Source organism: Mobula birostris, chromosome 8 (assembly GCF_030028105.1).
Source record: "Mobula birostris isolate sMobBir1 chromosome 8, sMobBir1.hap1, whole genome shotgun sequence".
In the NCBI taxonomy this organism is placed as follows: Eukaryota; Metazoa; Chordata; class Chondrichthyes; order Myliobatiformes; family Myliobatidae; genus Mobula; species Mobula birostris.
The window spans coordinates 36,388,938-36,408,826 of NC_092377.1; the positions used below are offsets into that span (position 1 = coordinate 36,388,938).

General features: G+C 42.4%; 1 protein-coding gene across 1 annotated transcript in view; it reads left to right on the plus strand.

Annotated features, from left to right (window-relative positions):
• Nucleotides 1–2,367: 2,367 nt before the first annotated feature.
• Nucleotides 2,368–19,889, plus strand: part of LOC140201993 (homeobox protein prophet of Pit-1-like) — a 56,046-nt gene continuing 38,524 nt past the window's right edge. Inside the window, exons 1-2 of the mRNA XM_072266860.1 lie at nt 2,368–2,635; nt 13,349–13,402. Coding sequence (XP_072122961.1) covers nt 2,368–2,635; nt 13,349–13,402 — 322 coding nt within the window. The remainder of the gene's footprint in view (nt 2,636–13,348; nt 13,403–19,889) is intronic.

Genomic DNA, 19,889 nt, shown 5'->3' on the forward strand with positions numbered 1-19,889 from the left:
TGGAGACATTGAGGGCAGACATAAATGACCATGGTAGCCCATCAGAACTGGCATCACAGAAAATCTAGAGGCCATCGTGCATCTGAATGGCCGGACAGCAGTGTGGAGCGGGCCCACTGGAATCCTTCACAATGCATGACAGCCAGCACGTACATGTGGTTTTCTGGGGTGTCAGTAGGAAGAGGCTAATGTTGTAGGGCTTGGCAGATCCGGTTCTCAAGGTCCCAGATGATCGGGGTGAGGATCTGGGAGGATGGAATGATAAGCTGAGGGTTGACCTCTGTTTCATGTTCTTGGAGCCAGGTAGGTCTGTTGTATGGAAATGAGGTTATGGTGATTAGACCAGATCAGGCAGGGCTCAGATATCACCCAATATCTCCATTCCTCCAAGGCTCATTTAATGGTGAACAGTTCCCTGTCTCTGACTCCATAACCATACTGTGTAGAGTTAAACTTGTGCGAGAAGGCAGAATAAGGCCACGTATTCCTGTCCAGTCCTCGCTGGGAGAGGATGGTCACTGTGTCCATGTCAGAAGTGTCCAACTATACCACAAAACGACCGGAGGGACTCGGACGACAGAGAATGGAAGTGATGGTGAAGTGTCTCGAGCTCTCCAGAAGTGTGGTCCATGGCAGCAGACCAGGTGACTTAATGAGGGAGGTGAGAGGAGTGATGTTTGGCTGTTGTTTTGGATGAAACAGTGGTAGAAGTAGAAGAAGCTCAAGAAGCTCAGTAGCTGTTTGAGTGAGTGCAGTTGGGGCACAAACAATTCACATTTTCTCTGGGTCCATTGTTATGCTGAGGGGGAAAGGACATAAACTAGGGGTGTGGAACTGGCATTTTTCTAACCTGCAGTACAGCTGGTTTTCAAGGAGACTGAAGGACTGAACAGACATGACAGATGTGGTCTTGGAGATTTTTGGAGAAGATGAGAATGTTGTTGAGGTGGCATGTCTTGAAGGATTTCACTAATGAAGGCTTGGAAATGGCTGAACAGTGGGAAATTCCGAAAGGTATCACCAAGTATTCATAGTGGCCAGTGGGTGGTATAAATGCTGTCTTCCACTCCTTCTCCCAAGTGAATGCAGATCAGGTTGTACAATCCCTGTAGATCCAGTTTGCTGAAGATATGGATCCACAGTTTGTTTCGAATGTGCTATCCATCAAGGGGAAATGGGGGCGTTTCTTAGTGGTGATTTTGTTGCGTCTTCAGTAGTCGATGCAGGGACAAAGATCCCCATCTTTTGTGACAAAGAAGAATCCTGCTCTGGCTGGTGACTGGGATGGTTGAATGAAGCAGTTGTCCTTCACGATGTGGTCATTCACGGCTTGGGTCTCAGGAGAAGAGAAGGGGAACAGGTAACCTTGGAGACAGGTTGTGCTTGAGAGGGGGTTGATTGTGCAGTCATGTGGTCTGTGAGGTGGCAGGGTGCTGGTTTCCCTCTTACTGAAGGTGACGGCAAGGTTGTGGCATTCCAATGAAACTTTAGCGAGGCTTGGGTTTCCCTGTCTCCATCAATTTACCGGGTGAGGTCATCTGAGGTTGCAAACTGTTGTAGTGGTAGGTGGGTCCCCAATTCAGCATTGAACTGGATGATCATGTGAAGTGAGGGTCGTAAGGACAGAGTCAGGGGTAACCCAAGATAAGAGGAGTGCTGGGTGTGTTGATCAGGAGAAATTGGATGGATTTGCAGTACTCTCCGTTGATCATGTGCACAGTGCGTCTGCACTCGCTGACCATCCCAGACCCCAAGCAAGATCTGTCAATGATGGTGGTGCAGAAGGGATTGGCTAGGTATGAAGTCCAAGCGGCACACAGAGTCCAGTGCAGGAAGTTGTCAACTGCATCGGAATCCACCAGAGCCTGCTGGGTATGTAGAGCCATCAGTGTGTGGAGGAGGACGGAGAGAGAGTGAGTTGGGCTATGGTGCTGGAACGAGGGGCTGGCGAGAGCTCACCAGATAGAGGGCCCCTCACCTCTACATGGTGATGCCACTTCCCGGATGCAGTGGACACTTGATGCGTTGACGTTCAGCTGCTTCGCTGTAGACACGCAAGTTGTTTCTCCACCAATGCTCGCACACTTGGGACGTTAGGGGAGGTCTCCCTAGCTGCCTGGGTTCTGGAGGTGCCGCTGAGGAGCACCCTGCAGTATGAAACGATTTTGGGAATGGAACTGACCATTAGGAGGGTTGTTCTACAAGACACATTGATGTGGAGGACCAGAGTGATGAAGCTTTCAAGGTCAGCGGGCATCTCCCAGGTAGACAGCTTGCCTTTCAAGTGCTCTAAGAGACCATAATGGTAATGGGCTCCAGTCGCACTCTGCCAAGTGGGTCCTGGATTCCATGGTGTAATCCAGCACCATGAGTGTGAGCCTTGACACAGGCAAAGTAACTGATCCGCTGCATCCCTTTCGCTTCCTGGATGGTCGAAAACCGTCACATCTCACCAGTGAGATATTCATATCTGCTGCAAATGGGGGTCTTCTTATCCCATTTAGTGGCAGCCTATATCAGAGCTTACCCAGTCAAGGGACAGATACTGAAGGCAATTTTGGCTTGATCCGTAAAACACAGAGATGGCTGGAGATTGAAGTGCCGGACACACTGCGACAGGGAGCTGCGGCATCAGGTTGGGGGGCCATCAAAATGTTCGGGCAGCAGAATCTGGGGCTCTGAGGGAGGAGGTTGACTGGCGCAGGGTTGCTGTATTGAGACAGAGATTTGGTTGAGAATGGTGAGCAGATGGTCAATGGTTTCCTGCTGCTTCTCGATTGTGTCCTCCTGTCAATGAACAACTTGTTTTAGACAAGCAAACTCTGCTGGGTCAATCATTTGTTCATTCATCCACTCAGGAAATGTGGAGGAGCCTTGAACCAAACACGGAGCAGCAGAGACGATTCAGAAGTGAGTGATGACTTTAATAGTAAACAACAAAATAACAAGCCATAAGGTGGCTCCTAACAAGAGAGAACAGATACTTGACATGACAAGGCAACAAAAGTAACTGAAGGCTAGGAGCAACTGGTTGAGGCTGGCTGGTTCGATGAATGAACAAGGGCTGTGAATGAGAGCTGGGTTTAAATAGGCTGCAGGTGATGAGATGGAAACGAGTAGCAGGTGATTCCTGTTAACTGGGTGAAGCATGGGAGGAATCTGCCTGAGCAGATCTGACACCACCTTCCCTGTTTAATTCAGCACAGACCAACGATTCTTCCCACAGCCCAAAGGCACACAGGTTGATAGGTCAATTGGCCACTATAAATTGCGTCTGGTATATATTTGAATCTGCGGGGGGGTTATCAACATAAAACATAGAACAGTACAGCACAGGGACAGGTCCTTTGGCTCACCATTATGTTTGGAACTAACTAACCAGTAATTAAGCACCTTATTGAACTAAACCCTTCTGTCAGCACAGTGCCTATATGCCTTCATTCTCTGTACATTTGTGTCTATCCAAGAGACTTTTAAATGCCTCCTATTATATTTGTTTCACTACTACCCCTGGCAGTGCATTCCATGGATCCACCACTCTTGGTGTAAAAATGTGCTCTGCATATCCACTTTGAAATTATCCCCTCTCACTTTAAATACCATGACTTTGACTTCTAGAATTAGACATTTCAACCCTGTGTAAAAAAGCTGCTGGCTGCCCACCATATCTGCACCCCTCATAATCTTATATTCTTCTATTAGTTCCCCCCCCACCCCCACAACCTCTTCTTCTCCACAGAAAGCAACTTAAAGTTTGTCCAACCTTTCCTTATAGTACGGGATGAGGGTCTCTGCGTTGTACGAGCTATGATGGAAATTATAAAGGGGTTCGTGTACAATTAGACTCAAGGAATAGTTAATGGTCAGCATGAAACTGGTAGGCCAAAGTGTTTGTTTCTCTGCTGTATCTCTCCATGATTCAATGTGCAGGTATTTGTAAGCATTTGTCTAAAGAATTTGCCTACACCTCACACACTCTTGACCTTTTCAAAGATTTCAAGTTCCCTGGCTCATTTTCACTATGGATGTCCAGTCCCTATACACCTCCATACCCCACCAGGAAGGACTCAAAGATATGCCTGCCTATTTGTCAGCTATGTGGAACAGTCCAAGTTTCAAACCTACACTGATGACCGTCCCGCACTTCTCCTATACTACATCAACAACTGCATTGGTGCTACTTCCTACACCCATGCTGAACTCGTCAATTTCATCCACTTCACCTCCAACTTCCACCCTGCCCTCAAATTCACCTGGTCCATTTCCAACACCTCCTTTCCCTTTCTCAATCTCACAATCTCTATCTCTGGAGACAGTTAATCCACCGATATCTATTATAAACCAACGGACTCTCACAGCTACCTGGACTATACCTCATCCCATTCTGCTACTTGTAAAAACACCATCCCCTTCTCTGAATTCCTTTTGCATCTGCCCTCCGGATGAGGCTTTTCATTCTAGAACAAAGGAGATGTCCTCCTTTTTCAAAGAAAGGGACTTCCCTCCCTCCACCATCAAAGCTGCCCTCAATGCTTTTCTTCCATTTCACGCATGTCTGCTCTTACCTCATCCTCCCGCCACACTACCAGGGATAGGGTTCCTCTTGTCCTCACCTACAGCCCCCCCAGCCTCCGCATCTAGCACATAATTCTCCAAAACTTCTACCACCTCCAACAGGATCCCACACCAAGCACATCTTTCCGTGCACCCCACTTACTGCTTTCCGCAGGGATTGCTCCCTACGTGACTCCCTTCTCCATTCATCCCTCCCCAGTGATCTCCCTCCTGGCCTTTATCCTTGCAAGCGGAACACGTGCTACACTTCCTCCCTCACCACCATCCAGGACCCTAAACAGTCCTTCCAGCAGATGCAGCACTTCACCTGTGAGTCTGTTGGGATCATTTACTGTGTTCGATGCTCCCGGTGTGGCCTCCTGTACATTGGTAAGACCCAGCATAGATTGGGAGACTGCTCCGCCGAGCATCTATGCTCCGTCCACCAGAACAATTGGGATCTCCCAGTGGCCACCCATTTTAGGTTGGAGGAACAACACCTTATATTCCATTTGGGTAGCCTCCAACCTGATAGCATGAACATCGATTTCTCAAACTTCCAGTAATGCTCCCCAACCTCTCCTCTTCTCCATTTCCCATTCCCTTGTCCCTCTCTCACCTCATCTCCTTGCCCGACTATCGCCTCCCTCTGGTGCTCCTCCCCCTTTTTCTCTCTTCCCTGGCCTGCTGTCTCTTTCACCAATCAACTTCCCAGCTCTTTACTTCATCCTTCCCCCTCCAGGTTTCATCTAACACCTGGCAGTTCTCTCTCCCCTTCCCCCACCTTCTTAATCTACTCCTCATCTTTTTTTCTCCAGTCCCGCTGAAGAGTTTTGGCCCGAACATCGACAGTACTTTTTTCCATATATACTGCCTGGCCTGCTGAGTTGCTCCAGTATTTTGTGTGTGTTGCTCGGATTTCCAGCATCTGCTGATCTTCTCGTTTGCCTAAAGAGTTATTTGAGGTTAACTTTGCCTATTTGATGATCGAAAGTTTCAAATGGATACCATCTCAAACAGGCTCAGAACAGTAATTGAATGAGGCAACATACGCAAAATGCTGGAGAAACTCAAGAGGCCAGGCAGCACCTTTGGAAAGGGATACACAGTTGACGTTTCGGGGTGGACCCTTCATCAGCATCTGCAGAATTTCTCATGTTAATAACTTAATGAGCCTGTTACACAGTCCCAGAGATGTCTGATAAAACATGCATTTAATCCATGCCAAACAATAGTGCAAATCCCATGAAGATACCATAAAATCAAGAATCTATTAAATCTAAGGGGAACAGCTATGTTCCTTTGACTTTACTTTTTAATTAGTAATTTGGTAATTTTTTATAATTGTCATATGTATTGAGGTACATACACAGAAAAGGACCCTTTGCCCCATCTTGACTATGCCAAACTATTAATCTGCCTTGTCCCATGGACCTGCACCTGGATCATAGTCATCCATACCCCGCACATCCATGTACCTATCCAAACTTCTCTTAAATGTTGAAATCAAACTTGCATACACCACTTCCATTAGCAGCTCATTCTATACTTCTACCATCCTCTGAGAGCAGAAGTTTCCCCCATGTTCCCATTAAACATTTCACCTTTCACCCTTAATCTATGACCTCTACTTGTAGTCCCACCCAACCTCATTGGAAAAGGCCTGGTTACCTTTACCCTATCTATACCCCTCATAATTTTTTATACATCTACCAAATCTCCCCTCATTTTCCTACACACCAAGGAATAAAGTCCTAACCTATTCAACCTTTTCCTATAACTCAGCTCCTCAAGTCCTGGCAAAATCCTTTTAAGTTTTCTCTGTACTCCTTCAATTTTGTTGCTATCTTTCCTGTAGGTAACCAGAATTACATACTCACAACACACTGGAGGAACTCAGCAGGTCGGGCTGCATCCGTGGAAAAGATCGGTCGACATTTTGGCTGGAACCCTTCATCGGGACTGTAGGGGGAAGGGGCAGAGGCCCTATAAAGAAGGTGGGGGGAGGGTGGGAAGGAGAAGGCTGGTAGGTTCCAGGTGAAAAACCAGTAAGGGGAAAGATAAAGGGGTGGGAGAGGGGAAGCAGGGAGGTGATAGGCAGGAAAGGTGAAGAAAGAATAGGGGAAAACACAATGGATAGTAGAAGGAGGCGGAACCATGAGGGAGGTGATAGGCAGCTGGGGGAGGGGGCAGAGTGACATAGGGATAGGGGTAACACACAGTACTCCAAATTAGGCCTCACAAACACCTTAAACAATATCAACATAACATCCCTACTTGTGTACTCAAGACTTTGATTTATGAAGGCCAATATGCCAAAAGCTACAGTGAAAAACTTGTATACCATTCATACAGATCAATTCATTATAACAGTGCATGGAGGGAGTACAAGGTTAAACAATAACAGAATAAAGTGTTACAGTTACAGAGAAAGTGCAGTGCAGGTGGACAATAAGGCATAGGGTCATAGACGTAAACTGTGGGGTCAAGAAACCACCTTATCTTGCTAGGAGCCATTCAATGGTTTTATAACAACGGAATAGAAGCAGTCCTTGAATCTGGAGGCACGTGCTTTCAGGATTTTCTATCTTTTGCAGATGGGAAGGGGGTAAAAGAGAGAATGTCTGTGGTTGGAGGGAGCTTTGATTATGTTGGCTGCTTTTTCAAGGCAGCATGATATGTATGGAGAGTCTATGGGGTGTATGGAGGTGAGTGATGAGCTGTGTCCATCACTCTCTACAGATTCTTGTAGTCATGGATGAGCAATTTCAATTGGTAAGGGTCAAGCTTCCTTTAACTCTAGAGGAATTAGAGGCACTGGTGAGCTTTCTTGGCAATGGCATCAACATGATTAGCCCTAAACACAATTATGTGCATGATCCCTTCCTGAAGTGACCAGTTGCTTTGTTTTGCTGACATGGATGGAAAGGTTGTTGTTACTAGGCTCTCTATCTTCCTCCTGCACTCCAACTTATCATTATTTGAGATATGGCCCATTACGGTGCTATTATCAGCAAACATGTACATGGAGTTCTCCCTTTCTCTCTGGGGCTTTATAAGACACTGCTAAGGCCTCACTTGGAGTATTGTGAGCAGTTTTGGGACCCTTATTTAAGAAAGGATGTGCTGACATTGGAGAAGGTTCAGAGGAGGTTCATGACAAGGATTCTGGGAATGAAAGGCTTATGGTCTGAGGAGTGATTGATAGTTTGGGCCTTTACTTGCTGGAACTGAGAAGAATGAGGGGGGATCTCATTGAAACCTGTCGAATTTTGATAGGCCTGGATACAGTGGGTATGGAATGGATGTTTCCTGTAGTGGGGGGAGTCTAGGGTCAGGGGGCACAGCCTCTGAATAGAGGGGCATCCACTTAGAACAGAGGTGAAGAGAAATTTCTTTAGCCAGAGGGTGGTGAAATATTTTGGGGAGAGGGCAGGGGAATGGGGTTGAGAGGGAAGTGAAGACTCAGTGGGTTGGATGGCCTAATTATGGTCCTGTGTCTTTTGGCTTTATGAAGCTAGAGATGAACTGGCTGCACAGTCACAAGGGAGCAGATTAGCAAGCTGAGAGTCCAGGCCCTGTGGGGTACCTGTGTTGAGAATAATTGTGCTGGAGGTGTTGCTGCCTTTCTCTACTGATTGACATCTGTTGGTAACATTTAAAACTGATTTTTTTGAAACAGTAATTAGATTCAATGTGACTCAAACTCTTTGAGTGTTACAGGTGCCAGTTTAATTCTAATATGTCAGGACAATGTACCAGTTGGAAGTAAGATTTGGAATACTGATTCAACAACATTTTTGAGATCAGCATTCCAACGGATGCCTCTCACACAGCAGAATATGTTCAGCCACTGGAAATAACATTGCATTGAAACAGTTCTGTGCCTGGCCAAGGAGAATCCCTAAATTGTTTGGTATCCATCTCAGAAGTTTAGTGATGGTCTTCTGCATGCTACCTGACCACCATGAGGGATGTTCTTTGCCACTGGGGCACAGGGACATGAGGAAGAGAACTAGGAGGAAAGGAGGCAGCCTTTGCGGCCCTTTCTGCCGGGGTACCTGTCTACCAATAAATGCAACCTCAATTTCTCTGTTTGTTAGCACTTAACCCCACCCATTCTTTGCTACTAGGCATCAATATGTTGAGTTGGTAACAATGCAAAAACACAAAAGAAATCCATGAAATAAAATCTATAAACGAAACTTCCTCACGTTACAATGAAACATGACTTGCATTTTCTAGATGCATGACACTTGCAGGCCTTTCCTTGACTGGTGCTCTTGTGGAGTGCAGCTCCAGTGAACACACCATTGCTACTGAAATGCGATTGACTTCCAGCAGAGAAGGCTTCACTGGTCTTTGAGGATGACTACAAGCAGCCTTGTCTGCTGACAGTATCTCAGCATTATCAACAATAGTCTGTCTGTTTGAGAACCTAGATGGACTGTTGTCCTTCTTAATGCAAGATTGTGTTTCTTGGTGCCACTGCTACATTCCACAGAACTCCCTCCACATTCCTAATAACATGGGAGTATTAGGAACACTGTACTGTGGCCTTGCTAGAGATACTTCATCAAAGGAGAGATGATCTCTGTCCCTCATTATGTCATAACCAAACACTGTTTCCGATCAAGGTTCTGCATTGAAAAATCAATCTCAGGGTAGTATATGGAGACATTAATTCCACCACTCTCTGTAGCCACAATACACCTCCCATGTAAGAAGGGCAAGTTGGTGGAAAGAAGTGCAGGCTAGCTCTAAACATGCAAGGAACTCACAATATGACCTCTTCAGCAATAGCAGGCAATGGTACACTGTCTGCTTTCAGAAGCAACAAGCAGGGGTTAATCATGTTTTGCAATCATTGTTCTTTATTCAGCAGTTTTAAATTTAGCCTCTTAACAAGATGAATCAACACAGTGTTTCTGTACAGCAGAACAACTGTGAATGAAATCCCAGCCAAGAACCAAAGGTTATGGAATGACGGAATTATAGAATTCGTTAGCACAGGAATGAACCCTTTCGGCTCAGCACGTCTGTACTGACTTTGATGCCTGTCCACGCTAATCATAATTTGCCTGCATTAGGCCATTATCCCACTACTCATTTCGTATCTAAGTACCTATTCAAATGTTCTTTAAATGTTGTAATTGTACCTACCTATACCGCCTCCTCTGGCCGTTTGTTCTAGATAACCGCCACCTTCTGTTTGAAAAACTTACCCCTCTGATCATCTCATTTTAAATTCTGCCATCCAGTTCCAGATGACCCTGTCCTGGGAAAAGACTCTCCATATCTATCTTTCCTATACCACTCATAATGTTGTAATTTTCTATGACATCACTCCCCAATCTCCTATGTTTCAGTGGGAGTAAACCCAGCCTATCCAATCCCTCCTTATATAGAGCCCTGCACTCCAGGCAACATTCTAACAAATCTCTTGCACCCTCTCTCTATTGTCACTATATCCTTCTGCAATGGGGTGAACAGAGCTGTAAACAACATTGCAAGTGTGGTCTAACTCATGTTTTAAAAGTCCTAACTCATATGTTCAACATCCTGTCTATGAAGGCAAGCATTCTATATAAAATGTCGACTTTGCTGCTCGATCAACCTGCGTCATCACTCTGAGGAGGCTCTGACTGTGGGTATGAGTCAGTTCCTCAGGACAGCATCACCAGCTAAGTTTAGTCATCACTTAGCTGGTGATGCTGTCCTGAGGATCTGTTAGTCCTGCAGCTCGTCATGTCTGCTTCAACCAAAATGCCAACTGCCTGCACATGGTCCATATTCCTCCCTCCCTTGCCTGTTTGTAACCAATCTAAATGGCTCTTAAACATTGTTATATCTGCCTCTATCAGCCCTGCACAGCACCCTCCGGGTACCTAGTATCCATTGTGTAAAGAGCTTGTCTCACACATCTCCCTCACCTTCAGCACATGCCCTCTAGTAATTGACATTTCATCCCCGGAAAAAGACTCTGATTATCTACGTTATCTATGCTTCTCAAAACTTTATATTCTTTTATCAGGTCACTCCCTCAGCCTTCAGAGAAAACTATCCAACTTTGTCTAAAGTCTCCTTACTTTAATACACTCCAATCCAATCGACATTCTAGTGAACCTTTTCTGCGCCCTGTCCCATCTTTCCTGCCTAGAACTGTACACAATACTTCAGATGTAGTCTTACTTACTGTACAGTTACAAAATGACTCCCTGAATTCTATAGTCAAGTCCCAACCTTCATGCCATATACCTTCATCAACTCTCCCCACCACAATCCACGTGTTTCCACCACAAACTTGCATGCCAAGATCTCTCCATACATCAATACTCTGAAGCATCCTGCCATTTGCTGTATACTTAGGTTTTACATTTGACGTTTCAAAGTGTAACAACTGATTAGACCATAGACCATAAGACCATAAGGGATAGGAGCAGAATTAGGCCATTTGGTCCATTAAGTCTACTCCTCTATTTTATCACCACTGATCCAATATTCCTCTCAGCCCCAGTCTCCTGCCTTCTCCCCATGTCGTTTCATGCCTTGACCAATCAAAAACCTGTCAACCTCTGCCTTAAATATACACAAACCCTTGGCCTCCACAGCTGTTTGTGGCGAAGAATTCCACAGATTCACCACTCTCTGGCTAAAGAAAATCCTCCTCATCTCTATCTAAAAGGATACCCCTCTATTCTGAGGCTGTATTCTCTGGTCTTAGACTCTCCCACCATAGAAAACATACCCTCCACATCCACTCTACCTAGGCCTTTCATCATTCAATAGGTTTCAATGAGGTTATCCCTCATTCTTCTGAGTTCTAGTGAATAAAGGCCCAGAGCCATCAAACGCTCTTCATGTGACAAGCCATTCAATCCTGGAATCATTTCTGTGAACCTCCTTTGAACCTTCTCCAGTTTTGGTATATCCTTTCTGAGATAAGGAGCCCAAACTTGCTCACAGTACTCCAAGTGAGGCCTCACCAGTGCTTTATAAAATCTCAACATTACATCCCTGCTTTTATATTCTAGTCTGCTTGAAATGAATGCTAATATCACTTTTACCATCCTCATCACAGACTTAATCTGCAAATTAACCTTTAGGGAATCCTGCACAAGGACTCCCAAGTCCCTTTGCACCTCAGTTTTTTTTTGTATTTTCTCTCTATTTAGAAAATAGTCAACACTTTTATTTCTTCAGCCAAAGTGCATGACCATACATTTCCTTGATACTGTCTTCCTTCCGCCATTTCCCTTCAAGTGAATGCAAACATTACATTTGCCTTCCTCATCACAGACTCATTCTCCTAATCTGTCTGTCCTTCTGCAGCCCCTCTACTTCCTCAAAACTACCTGCCTCACGACCTATCTTCATATTGTCTGCAAACTTTGCAACAAAGCCATCAACTCTATTATCCAAATCATTGACATATAATGTAAAAAGAATCAGTCTCAACACAGGCCCCAGTGGAACACCATAAGTCACTGGCAGCCAACCAGAAAAGGCTCCCTTTATTCCCACTCTTTGCCTCCTGCCAATCAGCCACTGCTTTATCCATGCTAGAATCTTTCCTGTAATACCATGGGTTCGTAGCTTGTTGAGCAGCCTCGTGTGTGGCACTTGTCAAAGGCCTTCTGAAAATCCTGTACACAACATCAAGTGATTCTCCTTTGTCTACCTTGCTTGTTATTTCTTCAAAGAATTCCAACAGACTTGTCCCTTGAGGAAACCATGTTGACTATGGTCTATTTTATCATGTGGCTCCAAGTTCCCTGATCTCAGTAATCAATTCCAACATCTTCCCAACCATTGAGATCAGACTAACTGGCCTATAGATTCCTTTCTTCTGCCTCTCTCCCTTCTTGAAGAGTGGAATGACATTTGCAGTTTTCCAGTCTTCTGGAGCCATTCCAGAATCTAGTGATTCTTGAAAGATCATTACCAATGCCTCTACAATCTCTTCATCACCTCTTTCAGAACCCTGGGGTGTAGTCCATCTGATCCAGGTAACTTATCTATCTTCAGACCTTTCAGTTTCCCAAGAATCTTCTCTCTAGTAATGGTAACTTCACAAAATTCATAACCCTTGATAGCTGGAATTTCCAGCATACTGCTAGTGTCTTCCATAGTGAAAACTGATGCAAAATACTTATTCAGATCATCTGCCAGTTCCTTGTCCCCCATTACTACCTCTCCAGCATCATTTTTCAATATCCGAAACCCATTCTCACTCCTCTTTTACACGTTATGTATCTGAAGAAACTTTGGTACCCTCTTTAATATTATTGGCTAGCTTATTTTTATATTCCATCGTTACCTTCTTAATAACTTTTTTAGTTTCCTTCTGTTGGTTTTTAAAAGCTTCCTAATCCTGTAACTTTATTATATGCCATATCTTTGGTTTTTATGTTGGTATTGACTTCTCTTGTTAGCTACGGTTGTGTCATCTTGCCTTTAGAATACTTCTTCCTCTTTGGGATGTATATATCCTATGTCTTCCAAATTGCTTCTAGAAATTCCAGACTTTGCTGCTGTGCCATCATCCCTTCTTGTCAATTCTTGTCGACGCCTCTCTCATGCCTCTGTAATTCCCTTTACTCCACTGTAGTATTGATACATCTGATTTTAGCATCTCCTTCTCAAATTTCATGGTGAATTTGATCATATTATGATCGCTTGCCCCAAAGGGTTCTTTTACCTTGAGCTCTCTAATCAATTCTGGTTGAACTCCATCTGCCAATATTCTCTCCATATTTCTGATTAATCTATATCCTGCTGTGTCTTTTGACAGCCTCCCTCAATGTCCACAACTTCAACACTTTATGTGTTGTCTGCAAACGTACTGGTAAGACCACCTATAATTTCATATAAATCATTTTTATTAAATGAAACACCATTGATTATAGACATCTAATCAGAAAATCCTCCCTCCACCATTCTATGAGCAAGCCAATTTTGTATCCATCTTATCCATTCATCATGGATCACAGGGATTTAATCTTCTAATCAGCCTATTTGAGGGACCTTGGTATCTTGGTAAATGCTTTACTAAAGTCCACGTGGACAACATCCCACTACCTTACTTTTAGCAATTATCTTCATCAAAAACTCAGATTAAATTAATGAGGCAGAATCTCCCTACATAAAACCATGCTCACTATCCCTAATGTCCACACTTTTCCAAATCAAGTAAATCTTATCATAAAACAACTTTTCCACATATTTCCCTGAGGTAAGACTCACCTGATGTAAACCTATAAACCTCTGGATCATTCCTGTTACTCCTTCTGAACAAAGGAATGAAAAATAGCTATTTTCCAAGCTTCTGGGATCTCACTCTAGCTAAAGAGTGTCCAGATGGTCAAGTAATCTCCTTCCTTTTTACCTCAGTATCATCTAGTAGATTCCGTCAGGCTCCAGATTTACTCATCTTAATGTTTTTCAACATACAACACCTCCACCTTATTAATATTGAGTAAGAAGGTGTTGGGTTAACTCAAGGTAATTGTCTTAGAATATTAGTATACTCCTCCCTGATCTCTACATCATCCATGTCCTTTTCCTTTGTGAATACCGACGCAAAGTACTTATTTAGACCCACTTCCTCTGGCTCCATGCATAAAATCCTTGCTTTGCCTTTGGCCTTCGATCCAGAAATCTTTAACATCTTTGCTTAATAAAATCCTAACGATTTTAGTATTTAGATTTACAATTAATCAACCTTCCACTTCTTTTTGGAGAGAGGACTCCATTTTTCTGCACATCGTAGAAGTGCTTTCTGACATCACCTCTGACAACCTGATTCTCATTTTAACATTATGCCCCACTGATCTAATACCTGCCCAATCAAACATGCCAATCTATTTAAACAGCTCAATTACATCATCTCTTTTTTCTATATTCTGGGAAATCATCCAGACCATGCAAAGTTCTTGCCGTTATTTGCTCACAAATTGCCATATAGTCATTCCAAATTTACCTCCAGAGCAACTTACATTTATCAGGTGTTCCTAAACACAAAATACTCTGCAGATGCTGGGGTCAAAGCAACACTCACAACGCGCTGGAGGAAATCAGCAGGTCGGGCAGCATCTGTGGAAAAGAGCAGTCAATGTTTCAGGCTGGAACCCTTCTAAGGGTTCCGGCCCAAAATGTTGACTGTTCTTTTCCACGGATGCTGCCCGACCTGCTGAGTTCCTCCAGCATGTTGTGACTAAGGTGTTCCTGCAGTGCAAAATACTGCAAGTGGAACAGCGGAACCGTATCACGGAGCAGTAACAGGAGGGACTTAGAGAGGAGATAGAGATGGAGCCTAGTAGAAGGTTTTAGAGATGTAACAATCTTGAATTATGACTAGAAGTGAGTTTTATTTTCTTGTATGACAGCAACTTTTACCCAACATGTCAAAGTCAAGAGATAATGACAACAGACCATTATTTTCCAACGTTTCAGATTGTTGCTCACATTTACTCATTCCATGAGTAAATCTAAAATGATAAAATTGCACAGGAAGAAAGCACAAAAATAGGATCACAATCACTGGTAATTTTTTTTTATTCAATTCGTCATCCGCAAACCCTGGCAACTGATTCTATTTCTTGTACTGCAGCACCCCCGTCTGGATTGCTCTTGGAATCTGCAGAGTGTGAGAAACAGGCTCATTGCTTGTTTGCATTCAGTCCATCTTCAAATCATTTTGACTACTGATAATTCCAGGAAATTGGTTATATCATTTGGCAAGAATTGTATTAGAATGAAAGTATGGAAAAAGTTAAGAGCAGATTAAGCTGGGAGGGTGATGCAATGGATATATGATTATTAAAACTGTGGCTCAGTCCCATTTTAACTGGGATATCAAAGGTCATCACACTCAGTGGCCACTTTATTAGGTACGCCTGTACACCTGCTCTTTAATTCAAATATCTAATCGGCCAATCATATGACAGCAACTCAATGCATAAAAGCATGCAGACATGGTCAAGAGGTTCAATTGCTATTCAGACTAAATATCAGAATGGGGAAGAAATGTGACCGAAGTGATTTTGACCATGGAATGATTGTTGGTGCCAGACGGGGTGACTTGAACGTCTCAGAAATTGCTGATCTCTTGGGATTTTCATGCACAGCAGTCTCTAGGGTTTAGAGAAAATGATGTGAAAGACAAATAAAATCATCCTGTGAGCAGCAGTTCTTTGGGTGACAATGCCTTGTTAATGAGAGAGGTCAGAGGAGAATGACCTGATTGCTTCAAGTTGACAGGAAGGCGACTATAACTTAAATAACCACAGGTTACAATGGTGTGCAGAAGAGCATCTCTGAACATACAACACATTGACCTTTGAATCGGATGGGCTGCAGCAGCAGAAAAATATCAACATACAATCAGTGGTCACTTTATTAAGTACAAGTATATCTAATAGCCATATCATGAAACCATATATTTCACTTCTTTTATGTCTTTTATATTTGTTTTTCATCTTGAATGTGATTCTGGAACTGTTGGAGCCTGTGATTTGGATTTTGGAGATCGTCTGGGCGTTTCCGTGCTCTACAGTCTCCGGGAGGCAGAGGCAGTGTACTGTAACCTCATGGCAGGCACCAGCCAATGTTTGAATATATTTTGCCGATTAAACCTTCCATTGTTCACCAATTAAAGCGATGAGGGAGATTGAAACATTGAAATGAATGCGGAAAGTGAGCACTAGTTGCCTACCTTTTTATCCAAGGCGAGATCGCTCTGCTACAGAGAGGGGAGACTGCCTTTTTATCACTGGTGAGATTGTTCTGCTACGGCGAGGGGAGACTGCCTTTTTATCACTGGTGAGATTGTTCTGCTACGGTGAGGGGAGACTGCCTTTTTATCGCTGGTGAGATCACTCAGCTCCAGAGAGAGAAAGGCCTACTGCTTTGCCTGGAGAATGGTATTCAGGTTTTCTGTATTTTGGATTTGGACTATAGACTTTTTTTCAGTCTTGTATTGAGTGTTGTATATAGTTTTGGTCACCCTGTTATAGGACATAATTAAACTGGAAATAGTGCAGCAAAGATTCACAGGAAGGCTGCCAGGTCTTATAGGGAGACTGCCAGGAGTTACAGGGAACGTTGGAAAGGTTAGGACTTCATTCCTTGAAGCACAGGAGTTGAGGGGAAACATTATAAAATCACAAGGGTCACAGAAAGGGTGAACCAACACTGCCTTTTTCCTAAGGAAAGGGAATTAAGAGCAGGGTTTTAAGATGAGAGGTGAAAGGTTTGAGGGATCTGAAGGGCAACTTCTCCGTACTGAGGGTGGTGTGTATATGGAGTAAGCTGCCAGACAAAGTGGTTGAGGCAGGTGCAATAACAACATTTGAAGGAAATTTCGATAAGTGCATGGATATGAGAGGTTTAGAGAGATGTGGGCCATTTGCAGGCAAATGAGACGAAACTTGTTGGTACCGTGTTTCCATGCCGTATGACTCTGACTCTAAGTGAAAGGTTTTCAGTGCATCCCAATGCATGTGGCAATAATAACCCAATAACCTGCATGTTCTGTAGAGCTGATAGTCCGGGCCTGGACCACACCTCAGTACTTCACCAATAACACAAAGGCAGCCAAAAGATTGATCTGAAAAATATGTAATGTTTGTTTACAGAGTTAATCTTAATTTTGCAGATAGAATTGCCATTGTACAAGGGTCTAGCCTAGCGAGAAGTTCTTTGAATTTTGATGATGCTAAAATTTGTTAGTAAGCACTACATGAAAGGAATCATTTTCATGGTGTCAAGAAGGTCCTAAAATATATCTTCAGCTACACGCAGGTGCTGAAGGAGAAGAAGGGAGTGTAAGTGCAGGCAAGCATGAAACATAATCCAATGTGGGAACAGGATTATTGAGTAAGCAGCTAAGTGAGAAATCAGCAGGTACGATCCACTCAACTATCAATGATCCCAATTAGGAGAAGCAATACTCGAAGCACATGTCTGATTTGTTTGTAAAGCTCATCCTGTGATTTGTCTAGGCAGATATAGCTCATCATCTTTGAAATGCCTTCTGCCAATAGAAAAGAAACATAAAAATGAAACAGGAACATGGGATTTATTACTCATCTGCTCAGCTCAGCCATACATAATGCTGGCATTTTCAAGTTTTCCAGCAATTAAAAATGTTGCCCTGTCAGAAATGGCTTTGGCACTAAAAATGGAGGACAAGGATCCCCCACTGATTTTATCTTGGAAAGTTTTTGAACTCTCTGTGAAATTTGACTTGTAATAAGGCATCCATATCACCAACAACCTCACCTGGCCACTCCAAACTGATGCAGTGAACAAGAAAGCTTACCAATACATTTTTTTTCTTAGGTGGCTGAGAAGATTTACATGCCCATGAAGGTTCCCTTGAACTTCTACAGATGCACTATAGAAAGTATCCTGATGGGTAGCATCTCAACCAGGTATGGCAACTGCTCTGCTCTGGACTGATGGACTTTGCAGAGTGTGGTGAACATAATTAAATCCATCACAGGCTCGTCACTTCCTGCCATCTAGTCCATCTTCACAGTGATATGCTTCAAAATATAGGAGCTTGTAAATCTGGATGTCCAGACTTAAGAACGGCTTTTTCTCCACTGCTTTCTTTTTCAATATTTTTATTGATTTCTTACATAAAAGAATACAGAGTACATTAGGATATATAGTATATATTGATTACAATATATTGGAATCACAAATATAATCTCATTACCCTATATCCATATACATTAAATTTAAACATAATATTGAAAAGAGATAATTTTATTATACAAAAAAAACTAACCCTCTACCAGAAGAAAAACAGCTGTTTGGTTTAAAAAAAAGAAAAAGAAAAAATCCTTATGATATAATAAAACAATATTGTTAGCCAACATCTGTGCTTAATAGCAAATCAAAGATTTTGAAAAAAATTTCAAAAAAGGTCCCCACAATGTTAAAAAAGATCTTGTCTAGGTTCAGAAAATGAACAGTGAATCTTCTCTAAATTTAAACATGACATAACATCATTTAACCAATGAGTAGGAGTAGGCAGAATGGCATCCTTCCATTTAAGCAACAATGCCCTCCTGGCTGTAAGAGAACTAAAGGCCAAAATATGCAAATCATGTGACTCCTAAATAATATCATTTCCTCCAACACTAACAAATAAGGCAGTCAAAGGAATAGGTTTAAAATTTACTTTAAAAATCACCGGAAAAAATTGGAATACTTCCTTCCAATATTTTTCAAGACTCGGACAAGTCCAAAACATATGAATTAGTGAAGCTTCTCCATTGTTACATCTATCACAATAGGGAGATATATCCAAATAAAAATGAGAGAGCTTATCTTTAGTCATGTGGGCCCTATGAATCACTTTAAATTGTAGAAGGGAATGATGGACATATAATGATGAGGTATTAACCAATTTAAAAATTTCATTCCAAGTATCCTCAGAAATTGGAATTTGTAAATCTTGTTCCCAGAGATTTTTAATTTTGTCTAAAGGAATATTTCTCATTCCCAACAACATGCCATAAATATTAGATATAGATCCATTATGGAATGGTTTCAAATTAAAAATTGTATCAAGTAAATTCTGATCTGGACTTTTAGGAAATGTATGTACTTGAGAACACAAAAAGTCTCTAATTTGTAAATATCGAAAAAAGTGGGTTTTGGGTAGGATATACTTAGCTGACAGTTGTTCAAATGAAGAGAGACTATCTCCAACAAACAAATCCCGAAAACATTTAATACCCTATCTATTCCACTCTTTAAAAACTACATCAGTCATAGAAGGTTTAAAAAAGTTAGAAAAAATGGGACTTGAAAGTGAAAAGCTCAATAAACCAAAATATTTTCTAAGTTGTACCCAAATCCTCAAGGTGTGTTTAACTACAAAATTATCAGTTAAATTGCTTAAAGATAAAGGAATTGAGGATCCGAGAAGAGAAATGATAGAAAATTTATTAACAGAATTAGCTTCTAAAGAAACCCAGACCAGACAGTCCTCTCAATTAATATAATACAACCAAAACTTAAGATTCCGTATATATATTACCCAGTAATAAACCCTAAAATTGGGTAAGGCAAAACCTCCATTCTTTTTAGCTTTTTGAAGATGAACTTTATTTAATCGAGAAATTTTATTTTTCCATATATAAGAAGATATAATAGAATCCAGAGAATCAAAAAAGGATTTAGGAATAAAAACAGGTACGGCCTAAAATAAATATAAAAATATAGGCAAAATATTCATTTTAATAGAGTTAATTTGGCCAATCAACGATAAAGAAAGGGGTGACCAATTTGATAGTGCCTTCTTATCATAATTCAGA